General features: G+C 52.5%; 1 protein-coding gene across 5 annotated transcripts in view; it reads right to left on the reverse strand.

The window, feature by feature from the left end:
- Window positions 1–24,298, reverse strand: part of GATAD2A (GATA zinc finger domain containing 2A) — a 42,185-nt gene that overhangs the window by 14,279 nt on the left and 3,608 nt on the right. For 4 of the 5 annotated variants that reach the window (XM_057417429.1, XM_057417426.1, XM_057417430.1 and 1 more), the window contains exons 2-3: window positions 13,806–13,877; window positions 4,478–4,749 (exon numbers count right to left, since the gene is read on the reverse strand). In XM_057417429.1, coding sequence (XP_057273412.1) covers window positions 4,478–4,740 — 263 coding nt within the window. In that variant the 5' untranslated portion in view covers window positions 4,741–4,749; window positions 13,806–13,877. Of the gene's footprint in view, window positions 1–4,477; window positions 4,750–13,805; window positions 13,878–19,611; window positions 19,771–24,298 lie in introns of those variants that run through there. The other variant, XM_057417428.1, reaches the window with a different exon arrangement.

The raw sequence follows: 24,298 nt of genomic DNA on the forward strand, positions 1-24,298 counted from the left end.
GCATCCCACCACGCTTCAGAACATGTTAGAGCTTCCCAATCAAACCCTTTCAGTTAAGAAGTGTTCAATGCGCCTTGGCCAGATGAAACCGAACAAAACCCACCCCAAATCCTGAAATCCTTCAGAGCGCCAACATTTAGCAGCCAAACCTGAAAACCCAGAGAGCAGCCACGGGGGCAACTTCCATCCAACAACTTCTAATCAATGTCATTCTTCATTATCCCATGTAACAGGAGGAGAAAGTGATGGTTCTGAGCTTCCAAAGCAGTGCAATGTGTCACAGGCACAAATCAGACCCACCAAGACCTAAAGTTAAAGGAACTACGGAGTTCAGAGAGATGATTTGTCTGACAGCACTAACCACAGTGATGCCCAAGAGCTCCTCACCCTCCCTGACAGCTCTCATGGGAGCAGCCGCTCACACGGAGCTTCAAGAAGCAAGCTCTTCGAGCTGGGGATCTATCTGATAGTTGAGCATCCCAGAAATCAGGAGACAACAGATGGGCACAAGCAACTCTTGTGGAAAACAAACCCAGCATATCACATGCAGGCTTTTTACCTTGCCCAGGCTTCATTTCTGGTTATCAGCCAGCCCTGAACTGGTTTTGATCAAGGCACAGTTAATGCAGGTTCCATAGCTCATGTGCTGGTGTCCTGCTCTTGGCAAACAGGGAAACACAAGAAAAACTGCAAGATGCTCAACTGCTTAAAACCCAGTTGGCTCTGCGGGACATGCTCATCCCAGGATTGCTATCGAGGCAAAGCAAGAACTGAGAATAACAGATAGAAGGCAGTTCTTGTATCTGTGTTTTATTAACAGCGCCACCCTCACCGCTGCCACCCTGCCTGTGCGCTGTGACAACACCACGTCCTCACTCTCTCCTTGCACACTGAGAAGCCTCCTTCTTTAGGATCCTGAAGGGAAACACATGTTGAGGTTATCTATTCAGGGAGTTACTGTAATTCCGAGGAGTTAAGATAGCCCAGCACAACAACCAAGCACAACACAGCTGCTCACAGGGTCAAGCAGTAGCCTTGCCTGGAAACACCCCACACCTCTATGAGCAAAGTTTTCCTACAGTTGGGATAACAGTGCACTGCTCCTGAGGGATCCCAGTGCTCCAGAAGAGAGGATAATTTGTCCTTACAGACACAGCAGCTCCCATCCAGGGCCAGTTACACAGCCGTGTCCGGAAGGATTGCTCCTGGTCTCTGCCAAAGCTCACTGAGCACACCAGGATTCCTGAGCTGAGCTAGTACAGTGTATGCAACGTGTTCACACTGGCTGGGTTAGGAAATAGTGCTAGGAAAAAAGCCTTAGAAAAGGGTCAGGATCCATCCTAGAGGTGAAGGGAGCTGTGCCTGGAGTACAGGAATGCAGTGAGGTGCAGCAGGCAGCACGATCCAGGAATGGCTGCAGGAGGAAGCCCCAGCCTCAGTGGGAAGCAATGGATGCTCAAATGTGGTGGGAAACTCACGTAACAAGGGAAGGGAAAAACAGAGAGATGAAGAAGAGAGGACAGAGAAAGCAGAGCTTGAAAGCACAAGAAGACATCAGGATTTGACCAGGTCTGACAAATGCTCTTTCCCTCCAGCACCCACACTGCCTTAAATCAGAGTATTCCCAAGCAAAGGCATTTCCATGGCGGTTTCCCCACCCCACTGCAAACCAGACATGTCCTTCCCCCCATTCCATCTCTGCAGTAGGTCCAGGATAATTACACCCCAGTGGAGCAAGCTCCCATCCCAGTGCTGCACAATGCCAGGCAGAGGAGCAAGGGTTTGGTTTGGCCTTGTGTGACCTCTCATCAAAGTCTTCTACCACTACAGACTTCCTTCTGTTTCTTCTGGCATCAGAGAACGTGCTCAAACCAGACCCTGGTTTTAAATTTAACTTTAAGGTTTAGAAAAAGAAAGAAGAAAATAAAATTAAAAGAAATGTGTTTTGAAGTTTCAGGCAGATATTGCCAGAGTATCAGAATATTTCAGGATGCAAATCCGTTCAGTTGGCTTTACGTCAGCCAACTGCGCTTGCTGCTGGCCCCCTTTTCCAAGGAAAATATTATGTTTTCAGTTCTAGAAGCATTTAGGAAGTTTAAAAGTCAAACACATCACTAAGCAGGAGTTCTACCCAAGATATTCGTAGCGCTTTGGTCCTTTTAAGCAACAGCTCTTTGTTCATCAGCTCAGAAAATCGGCTCGGCTGCTTTAAAGAGCCAAGTGCTTGTGAGGCTGCGAGCCACATTCCTCTGCAGATCAAAGGTCTGGAAAGGTAAGCCCCACAAAACAATCAAAAATTCCTGATGAAATGAAGATCCATCTTCCCTACGAACACCGACTGCAAGAGCTCAGCCTCAGCTGGAGACGAGCTTCCTCTGTATCACAGCATCTCCAGGCTCACATCACATTCGCTTGGAGGCATTTGCATCCCGAGGCTGGTCAGCTGCTCAGAGCCACACATGGACCAAGGGCACTGCCACGATGCAGGAGCAGAGCTCCAGAGCCTGGGAAGCTGCTGCCTGAAGCTTGCAGAATCACTCGGGCTCATTTCTGTCACTGGAGATGACTCAGGGTTTAATTCCTCTCTATTAAGGATTTTATAGAGACGGGCCTTATGAAAGGAGCTCCAGCTTACAAACAGCACCCAAAGCTTCTCCTTGTGAAATGCCTAATTGTATTTATCACCATTCACATCAGTGGGCTTTGGCTCAGACTGCAAGGGGAGTTTTTGTCTGGGGAAGCCTTTTCCATCTCCTTGCTGAAACTGAATACAACACTATCCTGTTACCTGAAACAGGAACACTGCACGGAGAGAGGATGCTCTCCCATCTCATGGAAACAGGAGTTACTGTTCCAGCCACTCTCTGGGAAGCTGGAAGTGTGCAGCCCCTTGCTCATCATCACCCTGTTTGCACGTCTTGCAAGACACCAAGAGAGGAGAAACACTGGCACCCATTTCAAAGATTCACAAGGAGCACAGGCATGCGGGGGCAAGTACTGCAACAAAAGGGGGAGAATACGTCGTTCTAATGTATTCAGCTTTTGGTATGAGCAATCTTTTTAGATATTCTTCACCAAACCAGCCTGCATACCTGAGTTCATTCAGAGGTGGTGATGTGCCAAGAGACACCTTAGGGAGAGTCCCTCCCAGTCAGCACAACACAGCTGCTTGCCATGGAATCACCCATTACCCCGATAACTGCGTCTGTGCAAGACACAAGCTCCTCCTAAACAGCAAATTGAGCAACGTGTGGGTTTGTACCTTTGGCAGAAGGTTGAGGGACCTAAACCCTCAAGCCCTCCCCTTCCCTCGATCGCACTGATGGAAGAGGGCTTGTCTTACAGGTCCTGAAGCAGCAATCAGCCTCTTGCAAAGTATCTCTTAGAAAAGCATCAGAAGTTTGGGAAAGTTCCCAAATGAAACGCCATTAAACATCAAAGATGCCCATTTTCTTCACAGCACCCGTAAGCACCCTCCTCCCAGTAATTCCTGTGATAAGGATCTGGTGTTTGCAACTCCTCTCCAACCTGCCCTGCTCTAACACCCAACATCCCAGCGAACAGGGGTCTCTCTGAGAGCAGAGGCAGGTCTCAGCTCTTAGGAATCCCCACTCCAGCAGCAGAACCAGGAATAAATGAGGCTTTGAGAGCTCCTGCTCAATGTGTTGGATCTTACTGCACCAGAAAGACAAAAACAAGCCCTCAAAGGGCTCACAACAGGGCCACAAACTTCCTGATGGACTTTTTATGCTGGTATAGCCAGGTTCTGAGTTAGAAATATGGTAGAAGATTTGGAATCAGGCTTTAAAGTGATGTCTGTAAATCTGTGTCAGAACCACCCAGTTCACACGTGTCTCTCATACACAGGGATTAGGAACTTTGAATTGGTGCTTTCAGATGGAAAAATGCAGCCATCTAAAGGAGGCTGGACTTTCAAAGGAGAACTTGTCCTACAGAGGATTGCTGCAGTCAGGTGCCGGCTTTTCAGAACACTTCTAGTGTCAATATCCACAACTTCCTTCAAAAAGATGCTCAGATGTATCCCCACATCCTGCTCCGTCAGGAAGAATCGAGTCGCAATTACAACTCCTCTGTTTAGACAATTACAATCTATTACTTTCCCTTTATCAGAGCTCAGTTCAAACCACCCAAACCACTCTTGCTCACAGAAATCTCAATCAGTAGCTCAAAGCGCATCCTCTCAGTAACGTGTATGGTTTTCTATTCAAGACTGTGTTTCTTTACTCAGCTGCTCGTCACAGCTGTCAAAGCCTGGGGAGGAGAAACCACTGAGGAAGCTCCAGCAGTAGGGGTTGGATCTCATGTGAAGAGCCAGAGCTGCAACACACGCGTGGAATTGGAATCCTCTCCACCTTTAAGATGCAAAGAACTTCCTCTTTGTGCCAGTTGAGCACGTTTCACTGTGCTGGTATCCCCGATGTTACAGTGTGACTGCAGCACAGAGGCTGGAACTCACCTTTTTGAGGTACTCATGTCCACAGGCTCATCTCCCGTCTGTACCTCCACCTTAATGGTTGCTTTCACCTCTCCACCTTTTAACAAGCCTTGCACTTTGCCAGCTCCAGGATCTGCTTTGATTTTCATGTCTCCTTCAGCACTGACCTCTGTCCCCAACAGTCCTTTGTCCATTTTCAGTTTCTTGCTGTCCACATCGTTGTGCGGTACCTCACGTTCTAGCGCTCGTTTCTGGCTCCGTGTCCTGCATGCTTCCTCTGTCATTGTGAGGCTCTGGGGAGAGAGCAGACACAACCCACTTCAACACACTGGGATAGAGAATAAAGTTGGACAAAACACCTCCATTTCAAACCAGGGCAAAGGACAGTGGTTACTGCAAAAGAAGCTCAGAAAGAGCAATGAAAGTGTTGCTGGTGTGCTCACGTAGCCTATCTCCAACATCCACCTCCGGCTGAAGCTAATAAGCACCCAGCATCACTGTACTTACACTTCTTATGTTAAGCAAAAGCCAAACAAGAACACACACAAGAACCTCACTGAGCATCAGCTACAATCACACACAGCCTGCATCAGAGCACAGGAAAACAGACAAACCCCCACACGAGAAGTCTGGCTCTTCACCAGAAGGCAGGAGGACTGTATGTATTTGCCTCCCATGCAAATCAAGGCAATTATGGAATGCCAGATTAGGATCACCCGGGACTGCTGCCATGCCCTTCTGAGGACCTCAGCCTGGCTCCAAGTTTCAGGAATCACACACTATGGGGAGAAGGACCACGACACCCTGCGTGAGGAGACACTTCCATCCTGCTTGAGAGCCTGCTGCCAGCACTAAGGCACTGCCATTGTGAGACTCAAGTTGAGACTTTCTCCCCTCCTGGGGAAGGAGCCAGGCTTTTCCAGGCGGAAGCACCGGGCTCAGGGGAACCAGGCTTAACTCCTCTCCTGCCGGAGGGATAGGAAGTTCTGCTCCTGGTGGGCTCTGCCAGCCCGCCCACCGGTACCTGCAGCCACCCATCCATCCACCCATCCACCCATCCATCCCAGCGGACGCAGAGCTGAGTCAGGCTTTGATCCCATGACATCACTGGGCTCCACATGACCCTTCCCAGGATGCAGCCTGCGAGACAAAGCACTTTCCAGAAACCAGTCTGAGCCGGCAGCAGGCGACCTGCAGCGGGATCACCCCGGCCGGGCACCGCATCCCTCTTCCTCCTGCTCTTCCTCCTCACCCACGGCTCCCCTCTGGCTGCCTGGGGACACGGGGGGGGCACCCCAGGGGTGACCTGGGGTGGGATGGAGGGAGAGGGACAGAAACACTCCCCCTTTAATTAATTAATTAATTTTAACTGTTCCTCCCATCTCCGGTTTCTTTCTCCTCCTTTAAACAGGGCTCCAGGACTGAGGCCGACACTCACCAGTGGAACAAAGTGTTTGCAGTGGGTTTTAGCAGTGAGAGATTAACATAATTACACAACATAATTAACCTCTGCTCACCCTTCACCCCACCCCTCCGCAATTCAGCAGCGTCACATCAGCATTATGTGACACTGTCATTTCACAGCAGCAGCCCCATGCCAGTGAGCACAAGTTTCTCTGCATGGTCTTGGATGAAATAGGGGTATTTTTTTTAGGGGGGGTCGATACAATAATGGCCAAAAAGAGCGTTTCACAGCAAGGGTAAATTCATGTTGGTATTTATGGGGGTGAGCAAACAGCACCCAGCCCAGGCAGGCAGCAGCACGGCGCAGCTCAGCGTACCCCAGCAACAGCCCTCGGAGTGCAGCTTTTAACCACAGCAGCACCTCGGGTTGAGCATCTCTGCTGACGGTGCAGCTGCACCGCGAGCACTGCTCCCCCCGAGCCTGGCCAGGAAGAGCCGATCCTCCTGCTGCTCAACACCGAAGCACGGCTGGCACAAAGCACGGCGCAGCCATCGCTGCCTTACACACCCCCATGTGCTGCTCATCACAGGCAGGAGGAGACCCCCTTCTACCCTGCTCTGGGTTTATCTGCAGGATCTTCCTATTCTCCAGCCTCGGAGGGATGCGAAGCAGCAAGTCCAGCAGCAGGTGCTGATCCGAGAGCTGCAGCGAGCAGCACATCAGGCACTCCGGCTCCAAACTTCAGCAACATTGACACGAGGCTGTATTTCTGCCCCTCTGGTTTGCCTGGTTTGGAGCAGGACAGGGAAAGGCACTCTCTGGAACTGTATCGGGGTATTTCACACATCGCACACAGAGCTGCCAGGCAGAACTCTGCGCACTCAGGGCTGAACCTCGCTTACCTGAGTTCAATCCCAAGCAGTGGAAATGAGCTAAATCTCCTACTGGCACTAAGGTTTAAAACACAATCAAAGCAGTTCAAATCCTAATGTAAAACCAGGTCACACACAGCAAGTGCTTCACGAGGTACCTGCTTTCTAGCTAAGCAAGCAGCTCACATTGGAGTGATGGAGAGAGGCAGGCACTGAGCACCCCACTTGGAGCACTTCCAGGGGCAAACCCTTCGTACACAAACTCCTTACAAAGGTCAGGCTGAACAGATTAACAACCTCGATGAAAACACAGCATGTACCTTCTGACAAAGCCCTCTCCTAGGACAAATCCTCAAGGACATCACATCACGCACCCTGTGATTCCCTTCTGAACAGCCGCTTCTAACGCCACCAGCGCCTCCGCATCAGCCACCCACAACAAAGCCCGGTTCCCTTGGCTGCCGCTGCCACAACTTTGCTGCAAATCCAAATCCAGCCCAAGTTTTGTGCTTAGAATTCACAGCATCTTGTCCCGAGGATGCAGCAGCTGGGGCCTGTGACTGCCGGGGAGAAGAGGGGTTGTTTGCAACCCAGCTGAAGCTGTTGGGAAGATCCTCCTTGTGAGGAGACTGCCCCGAGATTTCTGCAGCTCAATCTGAAGACTGCAAGTGCAGGCTCAAGGTTTATTTATAAAGCCATGGAAAGATCTGGTTGCACAGCTCCCCAACCACAGGAGCCATTAAACTGTGTTTAGTGTGGATGAGCCCTAAACCCAAGGTCCCACAGTTTAACCCTTTCAAGAAATGGTCCCAGGAAACGATTTGCTAACATGGACACAGATGCTGAGAGACCTAAAGGAAAATTCCTGTAGCGCTGAGGGGAGGGGAGAGCTAAGAAAAAGGATAAAATAATGAGAAGGATTTCTTCAAGGTGACTGTTCTGCCTCTTCTCAGGAGAAAAGATGAGATCCGGTAATGTCAGGCTTTGATGGGAACCGCCTGGGTTGACGGGCCCCATCTCCTGCAAGTCTGAGGGCACTGGAAGCAGTGCAGGTGAGGCCCTGGCAGGATCTATGTCCCACAGAAGACTACAAACCCTGGGTACCCTGGAAGAGAGGAGGAGGAGCGCCCTCAAAGAGCCCGGCACGAGCAAGGACAGTGTCCTCCTCATGGAGGGGACACGAGCAGCTCCCTGCAGGACAGAGGAGGTCAGAGGAACCCAAACCCACCTGAAACAAAACTCTGGGTGGCAAACCTGGCAAATGGCTGAATCCCCATCACCCAAGGAGGGCACCCCAGAGACTTCACCACCACCAGGAAACAGCTCCTTGCCCATACACACTGAGCAGCCCTTGAGCCTGCTGGACTTCTGGAATCACATCTGCACCACCCGGTTCCACTAGATAAGAATAAAGTCAGCTGGATGGGCCCGAACATCCAGGCTGTTCCCAGGGTAACAGAACACTCCCAAAGCTACTCCCCACATCCAAACTGCTGCTTCTCCACCGTTAAGAGCAACACAAACCCATCACCACCACTAGCTTCGGCTCAGCTCCACTACGCCTCGTGTTTGAAAGCAGGAAGAGAAAGCAAGCATTCCACAGGGAATTTTAAGTTTTATGGAAGCTTCTGCTTTTTGTGACAAGGAATGGCACAGCTCAGGGCGGAGCACCCGGGATCTAAGCAGCAAACACTGAGCTGTAAGTGCTGTCGCTGTAACAATTAACTACCACCATCCATTCCAAAGGCAGTTCAGGATTCCATACAAACCACTGTGCACTCCTCGGACTCAGGCCATTACATTGGTCACCCTGCAGCCTCGGCGAAAATTCCTCTCCATGCAGCCCCACTGCCCTCTGAGCACACTGACAACAGGAAAAACCCCAAACTTGAGCACACAACCAATTCATGCTCGCCTGGTAAACACTGTATGCTTGTGATGCCACCTGTATGCTTTCCATTGGGAAAAGGGTCAAAAGAGCTCTCCTGGCATCTTCCAAACCCTTTTGCCCTCCAACGAGCAGAGCAGCAAGACCAAGAGAACAAACCTGGTTTGGCTCAGGCAGTGTCTGCGGCAGCAGGGAGGTGCAGGGCACCCTCACAAAGGGGATGCTGCAGCATCCACTGGGAGGAAACCCCTCACGTTCCAGTTTAAGGCTTGGGAAATGAATTACTCTGTGCTCCTGTTTGCTGCAGAAGTAACATGAAGACAAACCCACACTTAAAAGCAGCAGCAACACCCTTTCCTTGCTGTTTGTGATGTTTGCTTCCACCCTTCACACCAAGTTACCCATATCACCTCCTCTCCCCTGCAGGACTGATCACTTCCTCATATAAACTCCAAGCAAACCCTTCACAGAGAAGTGGTTTTGCCTTTCCCACTGGTTTGCACAACTTGGTAGTTTGAAGTTACATGGGAATTACATCCTGATGCTGTGCTGGAGCCATCAGCAGTGCGGGGCAGCAGATACGGGTCCAGCACAGACCATGGGCAGTGGGCTCAGAGCCCACTGCAGCCACACAATCCTCACTCCTTTCGGCAGCCAAAAGCAAAGCTCAACAACCCTCGTCCCCAGCATCATCTGGAAACTCTTATAGCAAAAGGGGAGGGGGGGGGGGGGCAAGAAAGCTGGGGAATAAAAAAGCCAAGCTTCCAGAGGCAGAAACAGGGAGGTTCAGACACATCCAGTGCCCCTCAGTGAGTGCTTCCTGAAGGGAGCTGATCACAGGCTCGGTGACAGTGAGCAGTGGCACAGACCCCATGTGCACACCAGAGTGCAGGCCAGGCAAGCACCTCAGATCATGCCCATGTCCGCTAGAAATTAACTCCTCATAGCAGGATGTAAGCAGGTTCAATGAGAAGTCACTGCTTCACCTGAGCTTATTTTCCTGATACGGAATCATTAGGGTGGAAAGGACTTAAAGATCATCCATGCCATAACTGTTCCTGCCCCATATACTCATTGGTCACGAAGCCACAAGTGAAATGTCCTGGAAAAAGCCATTAAACTGTTACATATCCATGTGTGTGTGACTGCACTACAGTGGGCATGTGTACTCACATGGGCACATGCATAAACGTGCACACACAGAGAACTTCACCACCTCATCACGTAGATGTTTAACAAACTAAACCTGTAGAAAGCCAAAGAATCACATTTCATGTTTTTAAGGACTAAACTAAAACACCACCATGAGAACAGAGGTTATTTTACAGGCTGGGGGGGTGGTGGAGAAAATCATCACTCCATACCTGGATTCAACCAGAACTCCATCCTGCCCCTGTGGAAGGCAGGGAGCAGCCGGAGGCGGGTGACAGATCTGCTCTCCCCATGCCAGCAGGCTTGATGCAGCAGCACCAGCCATGAGGCCACTGGGGGTACCTGCAGCACTGTGGCCATCGGGGAGTACCTGCTGCACCATGGCCATGGGGGGCACTTGCTGCTCTGCAGCCACTGGGGTACCCTGCTGCATCGTGGTCACTGGGGGTACTGGCTGCACTGCGGCCATTTGGGGTACCTGCTGCACCGCAGCCATTTGGGGGTACCTGCTGCACCACACCCACTGGGGGCACCTGCTGCACTGTGGAAATTGGGGGTACCTGCTGCACTGTGGACATTGGGGGAACCTGCTACACTGCGGCCACTGGGGGTACCTGCTGCACTACAGCCATTGGAGGGTACCTGCTGCACTGCAGCCATTGGGGGGTACCTGCTGCACTGCAGCCTTTGGGGGGTACCTGGTACACTGTGGCCATTGGGGGTACCTGCTGCACCATGGCCATAGGGGGGTACCTGCTGCACTGCGGCCATTGAGGGGTACCTGCTGCACCGTGGCCATTGAGGGGTACCTGCTGCACCATGGCCATAGGGGGGTACCTGCTGCATGGCGGCCATTGAGGGGTACCTGCTGCACTGCGGCCATTGGGAGTACCTGCTGCACTGTGGCCATTGAGGGGTACCTGCTGCACTGCAGCCATTGGGAGTACCTGCTGCACTGTGGCCGTTGAGGGGTACCTGCTGCACCGTGGCCATTGAGGGGTACCTGCTGCACCGTGGCCATTGAGGGGTACCTGCTGCACTGCAGCCATTGAGGGGTACCTGCTGCACCGTGGCCATTGAGGGGTACCTGCTGCACTGCAGCCATTGAGGGGTACCTGCTGCACCGTGGCCATTGAGGGGTACCTGCTGCACTGCGGCCATTGAGGGGTACCTGCTGCACTGCAGCCATTGAGGGGTACCTGCTGCACCATGGCCATAAGGGGGTACCTGCTGCACCGTGGCTCACCAAGGGTTAACTCCTGCCATTTTGGTGCCATTCACGACATGTCCATTAAGGGTGTTACATAACAAAATGGCAGCTTTAACCCTTCCCTCCCCAGGCTCCCGCTGCTCTGTCTCCGCCCCAAGGGTGCTGGGGGGCCCTGCACTGCCCAGCACCCACGGGTCTATGGAGAAGGAGCCCACAGAAGTTTCCTGGGGGAAGCTGCCCGAGCGGCCCAGCAGAGCAGAGCATCGGTCCAGGGATGCCAGCCCAAGAAACAGGGTGCAGGGCAAACCTGGAGTACCTGGATGTGAGCCCTGACTCCCCCCCGGCTGCTCCTTCCACACCTCCAGCCTGGCAGAACCTGCTCCTGTTTCCACGCGAGTGTCCAGACTCGCACCGTGCCCGTGTCACAGCGCAGGAGGACCCAATCCAGCCTGGACGGAGGCTGCACGGTTTGTGAAACGCACACACAAACGCTGGCAGGGAGGCACTACCGGGGAGCTGGGAGCACCGCGGACCCAGAGCTCTGGGTTCAACCAGGACCTGGCAGCTGAGCGCCCGCTGAGCGCTATTTGTGTCAACTCACCTTAAAAACCACCACGGCTGTTACAGCCAAGTTTGGCTCCGTGAACGAGCCCGAGCCCAGCGCTATCTGAGGGCTCTGTGTAACAAAGACAGAAGCATTCACAATTCGCGACCGAAAGCTGAATGAGCCCCACAGATGAGATTAAACACGGAGCTGTGTGCACGGAAAAGAGCCGTTGTCTCTGAAAAGCAACCCAGTACTTGCTCCATTTTCATCACAACTCCACAAGTGTTCACCACAAGAAGAAAACACCACAAAGCAACCAAAAACCAGCGCCAAAGACCGCTTTTTCTCTCCTCAATCCCTTTTAGCAGTGTTTTACTGGGGGTATCCAGCCCAAAGCCAAGCCCCGACTTCTCAGCCCTGCCACAAGGACGCCGATTCCCGGAGCTGCTCCCAGCTTTCCGCATGCTCTGAGATCGTGATTCACCGCTGCAGTTTTCAGGAATGAGCTGCCTGGTTCAGGATGCACTTGGGTCACTGTCACCAGTGCCTGGGGGGGGGGGGGTGGTTCAACCACCCTCATGTGAGGCAGCCAAAGGATGCAATCAAAGGCTTTTGGTTAAAATCCACCAGCTATGACCAGAAACTTCACCGCGGTGAGAAAGACTCCGCTTTCCTCCCAGGTATGGATTCTCCAGGCATACTGACCCTCCCAGGCAGCAATCCCTTAGTCCCAAACTGCTCATCCAGTGTTCAGTTTGACTCCAAAACCTCCCACTTCAAGGCCTACAACTTGATTTCAGCTTCTATTGGATGGGAAGAGACTTCAATATTCAGGGACGTAAACTGCAATCAGATCCTCAGCCCTTCTCCCACCTCCTCCCTATTTAATGCATGCTTCTTATTAGAGGAGGGATCTAGGTTGGTTCATTGATTTTAATGCAACAGCAGCAAAATTAGCATCTTTAAATACTCAGTCACAACAACAATCAGCTTTCCCATCATCACATGCTGTGCATACTCTAATCCAGGCAATTCCTTGGGTTTTCTGCATTTGGGAAACTTAAGGGAGGCTTCCCCGGGCACCAAGCGCTGCACGGTGGATTCCCACCTTCAAGCCAACACAAATCATGTAACAGAGCCACAGAGAGGGAATTGGTGTAAGTAGATCCAAAGGACAAGGCACCAAAAGAAAGCTCTGAACAACTAAGGCCTGGTGTCATTTCCCAAAGCCACATCCTAAGTCTTCTGAAGAGAACTCAAAGATGATGGGAACTGCAAGGTCCACTGCTTTGGATGCTGCTTCCAGCCACTGCATGAGGGATCTGTTCCACCCGAGTTCTCCCTCAAGTCTTAGGGACCTGTTTTAGTCCAGAAAGTCCTGGCCAGGAACTCTGGTAATGACTGTGTCTGGGCTCTGCGTTACCCAAAAGCAGGGAGATTCCTCAGTGCCGGAGCCCAGAAATACCAGGTGTGATTTGGGTACAAAACGCAGTATTTGAATACCAAGTTGAATTGGCAAAATAAGATCCTCCATAACTGGTTTATTTAACGTGGTTTCTGGTGATAACCCACTGAACAAGAGCAACTGCCATCACCATGGTCAACGCATGTACACGTGATGCTCTCTGCTGCTCTCAGCTACTCCTGATGGCAATAGGAAAGGTGGTTTCCTGGGTTCATTTGGCCTTTTGGGCTCACAAAACATGGTCCTGCTTTACAAGATTCAGGCACACCTGCCCTAAAGAGCCAAAGCCCATCAGTGATGCTCCTGGCCTGCCTCGTTTGACAGCAGAGCAGCAGCAGCAGCAGCAGCACACACAGGACAGTGGATGAGGAGAGCTTGCCTTGAGCTGAGCACTGCTGGAGCTGCAGGGTCTCTGCAGAACCGGCATTGCCATGCCCAGGTTTTTTCTCTGGGGTTGTACAAATGACCAAAACACAGAGGGAGCCTCAAGGGAGGGGGTTCTGTGCCTTTGCTTTTGCTTCTCCTGTTCAAGACCAACAAGACTGCAGCTGCTCTGACTGCCCAGCGAGGAGGGGCTGAGACCTCTCTGCCCTTTACGTCAAAGAGCCCAAACCCACTCTGGAGCGTGCATTAAGCGCTAAGGGAAAGGCGCCTTTTGGTGCAGGCACAGGAACCAAATCCTGATCCCAGCTGAACCTGGACAAAGCAGGAGCTGATGGTGCAAAAGAGCAGGAGCCGGTTCCACCCTCTCAGCCCACCTCCCCATGTGCAATATCAGACACTTGTCCCCACCGTATTCCCAGCTCCTACCTGTCAGTGAAGTTCATGGGTTCCAGGTGGGATCCTGACCGGGCTGCTTGGAAAGTGTCTGGAGCGAGGATCCTGCGGGAGAGAAGAGGGGTCAGTGCAGCCAGGACAAGCACCACTATCACCCGGAATAGGGCCACCCTTCAGCACTGGGACCCGTGTGGAATATCACATCCTAGGATTTTAAGGAAAGGAACCGCATTGTGTCCGGATGCTTTGGGTTAAAACCAAAAAGCACACACAAGAGTAAAGTTACTGCTTTTCTTACTCGCTTTAGTGTTTGCTTCTTGTGTTAACACCACAGAGGAAACCAAGTACTTCTTGCTATCTCAGGGCTGTCCCGAACATCTGCTGGAACCAGCATTCCCATTTCCCACCAGCAGCTTCCCCTCGAGGAAGAAGAGACCTGCAAGACCATTCCCTTATCCCACATCACCACTCCCTGCACAGGCTTCCACGAGCAGAGAAAAGGGGAAGCAACTTCTTGGAGAAGTTTTTGTCTTGCAGGACAACACAGAAAACCACAGGAACGTGCTCAGGCATCACCTGCTTCTCGCTGCAGAGACGGTTCTGCTGCTCAATACTCACTTATGCTTTACAAAACTCCCTTTATGAGCCTGTCCCTGCAGCGGGGTCCATCCCAACCTTCCTTCTCCCTATGAAACACTGAGGGAGGACGCCCTTTGCCACACCAACCATTACCTACACCAGCAGCCCCGCAGCCAGCCCCGCTCCCCACAGCCTGGCTGCAGGTGGGACAAGGTGCGCACGCAGGGGCAGCCCTGGCCGCAGCAGTGGGTGCTGTGGGGCAGGGAGGGCTGGAGGTGGAGCGCAGCGGTTGATGCTCGCTGCTGCCAAGACGCCTCCCTGGAAGCCGGGCTCTTGTTTCTGCTGAGCCACCACCAACTGAGTCATTTCCCTCCTCCGAATGGTGCCGAGTTCTTTGCTCCTGCCCACAAGGCAGGACGGGAACTCTGCGGGCTCTTGGCCTCCTCTCTGCATGGGGGAGAAGGGCTGTGAAGGGTCCCCCCCACCCCTGACCCCCACCCAAGGACCAAAGTCCAGTGCTCAGCTCATCCCAAAGGACTGGGCCAGGTTTTCCCTGTTTGACTGATTTTAAGCACCCCAAAAGGTTCCAACAGGTTAAATACTACCAAAGTGCACGGACAGAAACTTAATGGATCTACAACTGTATTCTAGTCCCTGCTTAGCTATCTAGAGGGCAGGTCTTGCTAATTATAGCTCATCCTATTAGTCCAATGCTTTTCTAATTAGAAGCCCATTGAAAACCATTGCAAGAGCTACACCAGGGCCTTCAGTAGTGCTATAAAACCTGACAGATAGGGCAGTATTTCCATGCTGCTCCTCGAGCATCTGGCCTGGACACGAACAAACACTTCTTCATGGCTAAAGATGAGGAAGAGCAGCAGAGGGAGGACAGGCCGTGTACCGGGTCGTGACAACCCCGAGAGCACAGCCACGGGGCCAGGGAGCGGGGCCACTGCCGGGGAGAGGGAATTAGAGAGAGGAAGAAATAAAGGGAATCATTCTGCCTGGTGGATGCTTGCTGAGGGGACTGGTGAAGGTCACGGTGGGAGAGGAGGGTCCTCTGCTCTGCGGGAGGATGGAAGGGGACAGAGGGAAGGAACACGGTTATGGACTGAGCCCGGCAGCACCCTCCCATCCGAGTGCTCCCGTGCTTTGGGGGGCTCAGCAGGATCAGCCCGTCCGATGTGCTCTGGGTGCAGGAAGCCGAAGGCACAGAGCCGCGTTTCCAGCTCTGGCCAGGCTCCATTCCCAAGGAGCTGCAGCTCCCAACTCCCAGAGTGCTCTTGGCACGGGCCGAAAATAGTTTTCCTCTTGTGAGGACACCACAAGAGCTCTTTAACCCCTTCAGCACCACGCGGCCAGCGCCACAACCACCCGCATCCAGCACATGGAAGGTCCCACAGGAACGCAGCAGAGCGACGGCACCGGGATGCCTGAGGAATCCCGGAAAGAGAAACTCTGCCCAAGGACCTGCTCTGAGCTTTGACTGCACTTGAACCAGCAGAAGTGAGTGCACCGGCAGTGATTTAACCTGCCAGAGGGGAGACTGAGATGAGCTCTTAGGCAGAAGCTCTTCCCTGGGAGGGTGCTGAGGCGCTGGCACAGGGTGCCCAGAGAAGCTGTGGCTGCCCCATCCCTGGCAGTGCTCAAGGCCAGGTTGGACACAGGGGCTTGGAGCAAGCTGCTCCAGTGGAAGGGGTCCCTGCCCATGCAGGGGTTGGACCTGGAGGAGCTTTAAGGTCCCTCCCAACCCAACCCAGGCTGGGATTCTACATTTCAGAATCATGGCTCTTATGCCGATACTGCAGTTTTTTAAGCCATCAGAAGGCAAATGCTCAAGAAATGAGAGACACTGAAGAGCACAGTCTCTCGCTACCCCACAACAGAGCCCAGATGCAGCTGCTCAGAGCCAACTTTGTCACTCCTGGAGTTCTGCCTTTCAATGAAATGATGGTGAAAGGCACAGGTTGTGACACGGCGATCACATTTTTTAGCAACATTACTGAATCCCATCAACAGCACCCAGAGAAATCACGATCCCATAGAATTCCAGAGAAAGATTTAGCCCCAAATGAGGGTTTCAGACCATTACATTTGCAGAATAAGACAGGCTGCAGATTCTCTAAGAAGATGAAGGCTTAAAAACTATGTCCCAGGTACCAGAGCTTGGCAGTTTTGCTGCAATTCCCTCCTCAACCAACCAAGATAAGGAAACTCCTGGACTTTCTGGAAGGCGAATGAAGTGGTCAGCAGAAAAGGGGCCAGAGGTAAAGCACAGGACTCCCCTCCTGGGCCATCAATAGCACTTACATTATACCCTTCAACCAGTGCTGGTGTTCACCAGGGGCTGCAGTAACCCTTTGGTTAAGCTGGTCCACAGATGGGGAGAGCATCACTTGAGGGAACAGCGGGAAGTCAGACAGAGGAAAAGAACTTCCCAGTAGTAGCTGCTTTTCCAGCACATGCTCCTTCTGAAGAAGGCATATTTGCCTGCATTTATTCTCTACTGGATGTCAGGGGCTACCAAATCCTACAGAAGTGCCTTCAAGGGGGATTACTTCTGGATCTGGGAGAGACTGATGTACTCAGGATGCCAGCTGCAAAGTCCTCCATACGGACCCTGACACCACATCAGCAGAGCTCGAGTTCTGCCCTCTCCAATCCCACCACTCACACACACCAGTGTGCAGGAAAAGAGGGAATCCTGGGGTAAACACTCCCCACAAAATCCAGGCTGAAGCTTTGGAAACACACGGCTCTAATCTAATCTCCTGCAGTCAAAACCGACTGTTTTCAGACCAAAGTGCAAGCGTATTTTGACTTCTCTCCCTCCTTAGCCTGGAGTATCTCAGTTATTACATGACCAAGCTCCTTCCTCGCTCCCCAAACAACCCCCTTGATCTACCTGTGCTTTCCCTGACGTTACCCAGATTCCAGCCAAGTGTGGATGGAAACCTGCAGGCCGCAAAGACCAGGAGGTTCCAACAACACAGCTCGGAAAGAAACCCCAACCCCAGCTGCGCTTTTCTCTTCCAGGGAATTTTGCTGCTCAAGCCCTTGCAACCCTGGCTCCCTGTAACCAGGGCCTGGAGCAGGGCTGGGCTGGGCTGCCCTTCACAGCACCCCCAGCACACACAACACGGTTGAGAGATGCTGCGTGGCGAACGCAATACGGAGCCCAGGCCAGCACAAAGGGAGCACCTCTGCATCAGGCAGGCTCCGAGCACCCACATCACACTGTGGCTGGCTGCTCCTGCACAGAAACACCCATGAGTGCCTGGGGCTGGAGCAGACACAAGCCCATAACACAGTTTATGTCTTCAGATGGGGCAGAGGGGGACAGGTTCCTCGGCAGAGCTCTCACAAACACAATTATTCCTCAACAAGTCCCCAGGAAGCAGCTTGGAACACTCGAGTTTCATCAATGGAGGAACAAGGTCAGAACATGAGCTCCAAAAGGTGACATTCCCAGACAAAGAACCTTAGAGCAACCTGCTGGGTGGACCAGCTTCCTTTCATGGTGGGTTTGGGAGCTGCAGGCCCTTATCCAGAAGCGCTAGCGTTCGTCACGTTATCACTTGAAGGAGCAAAGAGCTATGAGAGGGAATCCGGGAAGTCTGGGAGTGAAACAGGGAGAAAAAAAGATCCAGTTTGTGTCATTAACTGTACAATGAGGAATTTAAACCGAACCCGGAGTCGAGACGGGATGAATCCCGGACTAAGAGGCTGCATCGCAGCCGGGTCCCAACAGTTCCATACACCTGGTTCACACCCATCCAAGTTCATCTTCATAAGGACTGCATAGGTAGAGCCGAGTCATTGAACCAGAACCTTTGCAAGAGCCCAAGTGCAGGAAAGCACCAAACACCCAAGTGTCAGGAGCAGCAGCAAGAGGAGGAACTGGGTCTCTCCTGTTACCAGAGGATGTTCGAGATCAAAAGGGGTTGGTCTGGGGCTCTTCATGTTCCAACAGCACACTTGGAACTACAGTTCAGTTACTGCAGTGAGTGTGAAGGGCTCCATCACTGCAACACTCCCCCCACCCAGATGAATTCAGACCAACCCCATGGGCTCTGTACCCCCAAACCACTTTGAGAGGACAAACCCTGCCCAGCTCCCTCCATCCTCAGCAAGCGGTTGCAGTGAACTGGTTTTAATCAGCTGCAATCTCATCCCTGATGGTGCCAGTCTCTGTGGCTTGTTGGATAAACATGTTTTTCAAGAACTGGAATGACTCTGCTCTGGTTTTCAGCTGCAGAGGGTGTTTCTGGCAGGGGAAGGGGGTGTCTCCCCTCTATGCAAAGAGCCAGAGTGATGATACGCAGGTGCAGAACTGCTTGGCAGAACGGGGAACAGGGGAAGAGGGATGCATGCACGGGTTTATCACCTCCTTCACCCAGTGCCCAACAAGCCTAAGGAAGAACACTGCAAAGCTCTGGGTCTCTCATTAGGAGAGATGGAGACTGAAGCAAGCGGCATGAGGACTGGAAGCACAGGAGGAGCCTTTCACCCATCCTGTGCTGGGGGAGCTTGGGTTCCCCGCTGCTCCAGTGCCACATTGCTCAGCTCAGCTGCAGCAGCACGGTAAGAACCCACAAGGGAATAACTTCAGCTTCCCCAGCTCTGTGATTTCCAGACCTGGCTGAGGGTGTGCGTGGGGAATGACACTGCTCAGAGCCCCAAATAAGGGAATGAGCCAGCAGCTTGGCACGGCCCCAGGCCCACACCTATTTACAGAGCACAGCCACCAGCAGGAGCGCAGCCCGGAGCCTCACACGCAGACAGATGTGGGTGCACGCAGCATGCCCTACCTGAGCCCGAAAGGGAGCCCTGGCACCCCAAGCACGGCTGTCCTGAAAGCAGGAACACTGCAGGGCTCATCTGCAGCCCCCCGGTCCTGCACTGGGAAGGGGAAAGGCAACACCAGGTGCCACTGTCAGCTGTGGGATCAAGGGGGGATTTGGGGGCTTGAGCAAGGTAAACCAGGGGTAACAAACATGGAAGGATCCCTCGGGCCAGAACAGGCAAAGGGATGCCGACGATGGGTGAAGTTATTTCAGTGGTTATGGTTATTTCAATGGCTTCATGTAAAGCAACATCTGACTCGCACAAAAACAAAGGCATTTTGGGTACAAAACAACCCGGGGTGTCACAACTCCACCAGCAGCGTTTGCAAAGAGATCTCCTTATCAAGTTTGTGTATCTAAATGTCCCGAGGGATCAATAACATGCGCAATATTCAGATGAGGTCTTTAATTACCTCTCTGCTCTTCATCATCATAATTCTCAGGCTCCACACAGGAATAAGTCACCCATCAGGTCTCAACCGACAGGATTCACATGCTGTTGTTCCCAAGCTGCTTGTTAAAGCATCACCTTCAGGTTTACAGTCCCTGGTCCAGCCCAAGGAATCCCTACATCCCTCTCAGGACACCTCTGCTAAAGGGAGGAGGAAAAGCACAGGAATCAGAGCTCCCTTCAGCAGGAACTCGTGGGATGGAGCCTGGAGGGGAGCAGTTTGGGGGTGTGCTCTGCTCCAGCTCCCAGCCTTGCTGCTCATCCCAGCTTCCAAGATCTAGCTAAAGCTCTCAAGTAAAAAGTTATCTTCTGAAGAACTGAGGGACTGTGGAGCTTCTCCTTCCCCAGAACGGGCTGGGTACGTGCCATGCACCAGACCACCCCAGAGACACTCTGCTTCCCACCGACCTTCCGGGTTCATTTGGCTTCTCTTTTGCCTATTCATGGGCTTGCCCACAAAGAGTCTCTGCAGAATCTATTAAGCCCTGTTGATACACAACCCAGAAGCTTCTCTGGGTGATGCTCCTGTTCCATCCTGCACTGCAGCCCACACGGTCCTTCCACATCAGTGATCTTCCACCAATTCCAGGCATTAAGTTAACACTGGCCTTAACTGCAAGGGCTACCCAGGATCTTGGAGCATAACTTGAAGGGAAATCAGAGTTACGATGCAGAGCCCACACAGACGAGAGTTGGGCTGAGCTGCTCTAAGTTATGCCAGGATTACTGTCAAGTTTTGTGGAGAAAATCATCTCCCCATTGGGATACTTCAGGAAAAGCTGCACCATGAGCCAGTCTTCCTGTTTTCAGGAATAGGTATGGAAAAGCTGTTCCAAGTGTCATCTTCCTTCCCCCCTCCCCCCGAGGGGAATGCCCCGTGCCTGCATTGGCACAGATGGTATTTGACTGCTCTACAATGCAAACCACAACATGTGAGGTTTATGCCGTGCGTGAAGCACATCCCACCGTGCCATGGACACGTGTCCAACTGCAGCACCTCATTCTGCTGGAGCCAGGATTTGCCCAGATCCTATTAAATATGAATGCCTTGGGTTTACTTCCTTTAATTCCCACAAGCATTTCAAAGCTCCTGATCCAACGGCTGTTTCAGAACACACTGGGCACAGCAAACAGGCCATGGCAGGGACGCTGCTCCTACCCCCAGCAAGAGGAACATCAGCCTTAGGTACGAAATGCCGTGTTTCCATTGTCTGACTGATTTCAGGACCTGGAAAGCCTTCAGGATTTGAAGCAAACTGCAAGAAAAGCCACTGCTGACCCCCTTCCCTTTCCCTATGGAGCAGCCACAACAGGGACCTTGCCCTGGTGCATCAGCATCCCACCCCAGCCCTGGGCTCTGCCCAGCCTGGTGCTAAGGACAGGGCCTGGAGCACAGGGGCTGTGGCTTCAGCAGCCAGCACTGCCCAGAGTCTCCATCTCCACTGAGTTTGGAAACAAGGAGGAGTAACCAGCATCACCCCACTGCAAGGCTGTGCTGAGCTTACAGAGAGCAGGCAAGAGAAAAGCTTTCTTGAACATCAGCTCCTCACAGGCAGGGCAATTGGGTGTTTGCACTCCAAAAGGGACAAGATGGGTCCTGTCAGAACCCATTTCCAGACTATCTGAAAACTCCATCAAGGCCTCATTCTTATCTCCCATTGAAAGCTCTAAAATGAGCCTTTATCCTTTCAGCTCCAGTAATCTGGCACCCTAATGCAAAGAGCCCATCATAAACTCCTTCTTCTTATGGCTATGAAACAGGGAAAGGGGAGGGGATAAACAAAGAGATGGCCTTGAGCCCAGCTCTTACCTCCACAGCCCTCACCCTGTTCATGTGGGCTCCATCAAACCTGATTGCAAAGCAATAAGCACCTTTTGGAGGGCTGCTGTTACCCACTTTTGTCAGAGCTTCACTGCTAAAGGGTGATGATGAAGTGCTCTTAGCAGAACCTCCCACACAGTTCAACACTGGCCTTGTCACTTGATGGGTGCAGAGATAAGGGACTATCACCCACTACCACTTGGGTACCTCACTTCCCAAACAGCCATTTCTATCCAGCTGAAGAGAGTGGAAACGGGAACAGTGTTCCCTTCATGTCAGGCTTATCCCTATCCCCTGCCTGGTGGAAATGCTCTCGTCCAGTCTCCACTTCCTCGTTGCCATTCCCCCAGCTCCCATTCCCTCATCCCCATGCCGGAGTGAGGGCCCTAAGAGGCACGGATTGCTCTGGCTGCCAGGAAGCAGTGAACTGCCTCCCGATCCACACAGGTCCACAGAGACTGGAGCAGAACCAAGTGCACAGGGATACGGCCAAGTCAGAAGGGGACACGGGAGACACCAAACCCATTGCTGAAGCCTCACACACTGAGCCCTTCCCTGCTGCAGCTCACTGCAGGGCACCACAAGGAGCAGGGAAACGCAGGCAAGTCCTCGGTCACCTCCTGATTGTTAAAGGAACTGGAGACCAACTGTGCCAAACATGGCAGCAGGAAAGCCTCTCCAGCAGAGCTTCAGCTGCAACAGCAAATGCCAGTGTCTCCAAAGAGCCGGGCAAGCCCTCACATGGGGTCACCCAAAGGCAGGCAGGAAAACTCCTTAACTCCTGCAAAATCCTCTTGGTGGTGGTTTTCTTTTGGGAAAGAAAAAGGGGGAGGGAGGGGAGAGAGCAGGAAAGGGAACAGAGGAGTAGGAGAAGGAGCAGAAGCTGAAGAGCTTCACCCACTCCTAAGAGGTGAAAAATAGAGCCCAAATGAGACGTAGTAAGAAAGAATTGATATAAAGAACCCTTGGATACCTAAGCAAGACTCGAAACTCCTGCAACACTTCAGGACTCCAGTCACTGATGACGCAGCCCATTCGGTGCATTGTGTTCAATGCCACCTGACCAGCAACAGAAGCCTTGTGAAGGGACAGGGACCATCAGGTCCAGGCTGACACACCAGGCTGTGTGCACAAACCATCCCCGAGGAGGCCACGGGATGCGCTCCCCACTCGTGCACCAAGGCCTGGAGTAACAACCATGAGATGAGGGAGAGCCCATTCCACATGGGATGCTCCTTCTCCTCCGGCCTTCAGTGGCTGGGGCTGCTCACTTCTGCTCGCCAGACCCGTCTGCGTTTCCCAGGACCACACACTGGCCTCGCACATCATCACACCAGCACAACCTCACAACACTCTTCCTCCCCCCCCCGCCCTTCCCAAAGCCTCCCATGTGCAACAGGAGGTGATGGGTTAAATCTTCACAGATAAAAGCTGATGATTAAAATGAAAGGATCTCAGCCACACTTTGCAGGTTTCCTTTGTAACACACACTTGGACCCAGCTGCAGCAGCCAACACAGGGAGGTTTAAGTGACTTTACCCAAGACACCAGAAAACCTCTCCTCCAGGCAGGACAGGGAAGGCAAGGTGAGGATGAGGAGTTACTGCAGCGTGCAGGACACAAGCTGGTCCTGAGCACTGCGATCTTCCCGATGCCATGAGGGACAAACATGTGGGGTGTGCCCACTGCACCCCCAGCCTGCACTGGACGCAGGGGCTCCAGACCAGCACCATCCTGCACTCAAGCTGCAAGGCTGAGCTGCAGCAAACCCCACTGGTAATAAAGCCAAGGAGAGAAAAGGGCATTGCTCTGCTGCACTTCGCAAAGCGTTTACACTTTCTGCCTTACTTCAAGCAACACAATCCAACTTTCACTCCCGAAGAGTCCAAAAGCAGGCAAAACTTCCCTGATTTCACCATACAACCCAGATTTTGCCATTTTGCCCCATCCAGCCCAAACAGGGCTCATCAGATGGTTCTTTTCCCCTCCAAATGCCCACTTTGCTCATGCAGCGAGAGGCAGGGGGCTGCTTTCCAGCCTCACTGCACTAGAGAGGAACACAGCAGGTCACAGACCCCAGCGCAGGGAGAGCTGCTCTGGAATGAAGAGGTGGGAAAGCTGCACAGGGAATTCCTCCCTGCCCATAGCTGCGGCCTCCCGAGGCGATGCCAAGCTGGTCCCCATTGCTTCACTGGTGCCCCACTGGAGAGGGCCCAGACCCAACACACCAACAAGTCAAATACCAAAGAACACCATTAAAAGGGAACAGAGCAGGCAGGGAAGTGCTGAGCAGCAAAAAGCCACCATAGGGAACTGGGTATTAGTAAACCTTCACCTTTGTTCTGTCCCTCTCCCACAATGCTGCAATTCCCTCTCCTATTCCCCACCTCGAAGCGGACACATGATTCACCTGATGTGCACAGGGCATTCAGAGCAGTGCAAAGCAGAGAAAACACCACAGAGACATGAATAACCTCCAACATTCCAGATGGTGCCCAAGGAATAAAGCAGGAACTGTGTGAGGTCCCTGCGTCCAACAGATGGCCAGTTCCCAGGTGAAGGGGTGCCATGGAAATGCACCCAAGGAGGGGGGGGAAGCAAGAAAAGCCTAAAAACCCTAAGCCAGAGGGTCCCCAGCAAGCCTCTGCACCCATCAATCATAACATAGCACATAAAGAAACAGAATGTCCGTAACTAAAATGCCAAACTCCAGTTTTTAAGGGCACAAATGCATCCTCTTGCCATGGATTCTCTCTAACACCAGGAGAGGAGGGAAGAGTGCTCATGTCTCACTCCCCCCCATCAAAACATGCTCACGACACCGCAC

This window comes from Pezoporus wallicus, unplaced genomic scaffold, assembly GCF_028554395.1.
Source record: "Pezoporus wallicus isolate ANWC-B61680 ecotype Strahan unplaced genomic scaffold, APGP_CSIRO_Pwel_v1 contig_13865, whole genome shotgun sequence".
Lineage (NCBI taxonomy): Eukaryota > Metazoa > Chordata > Aves > Psittaciformes > Psittacidae > Pezoporus > Pezoporus wallicus.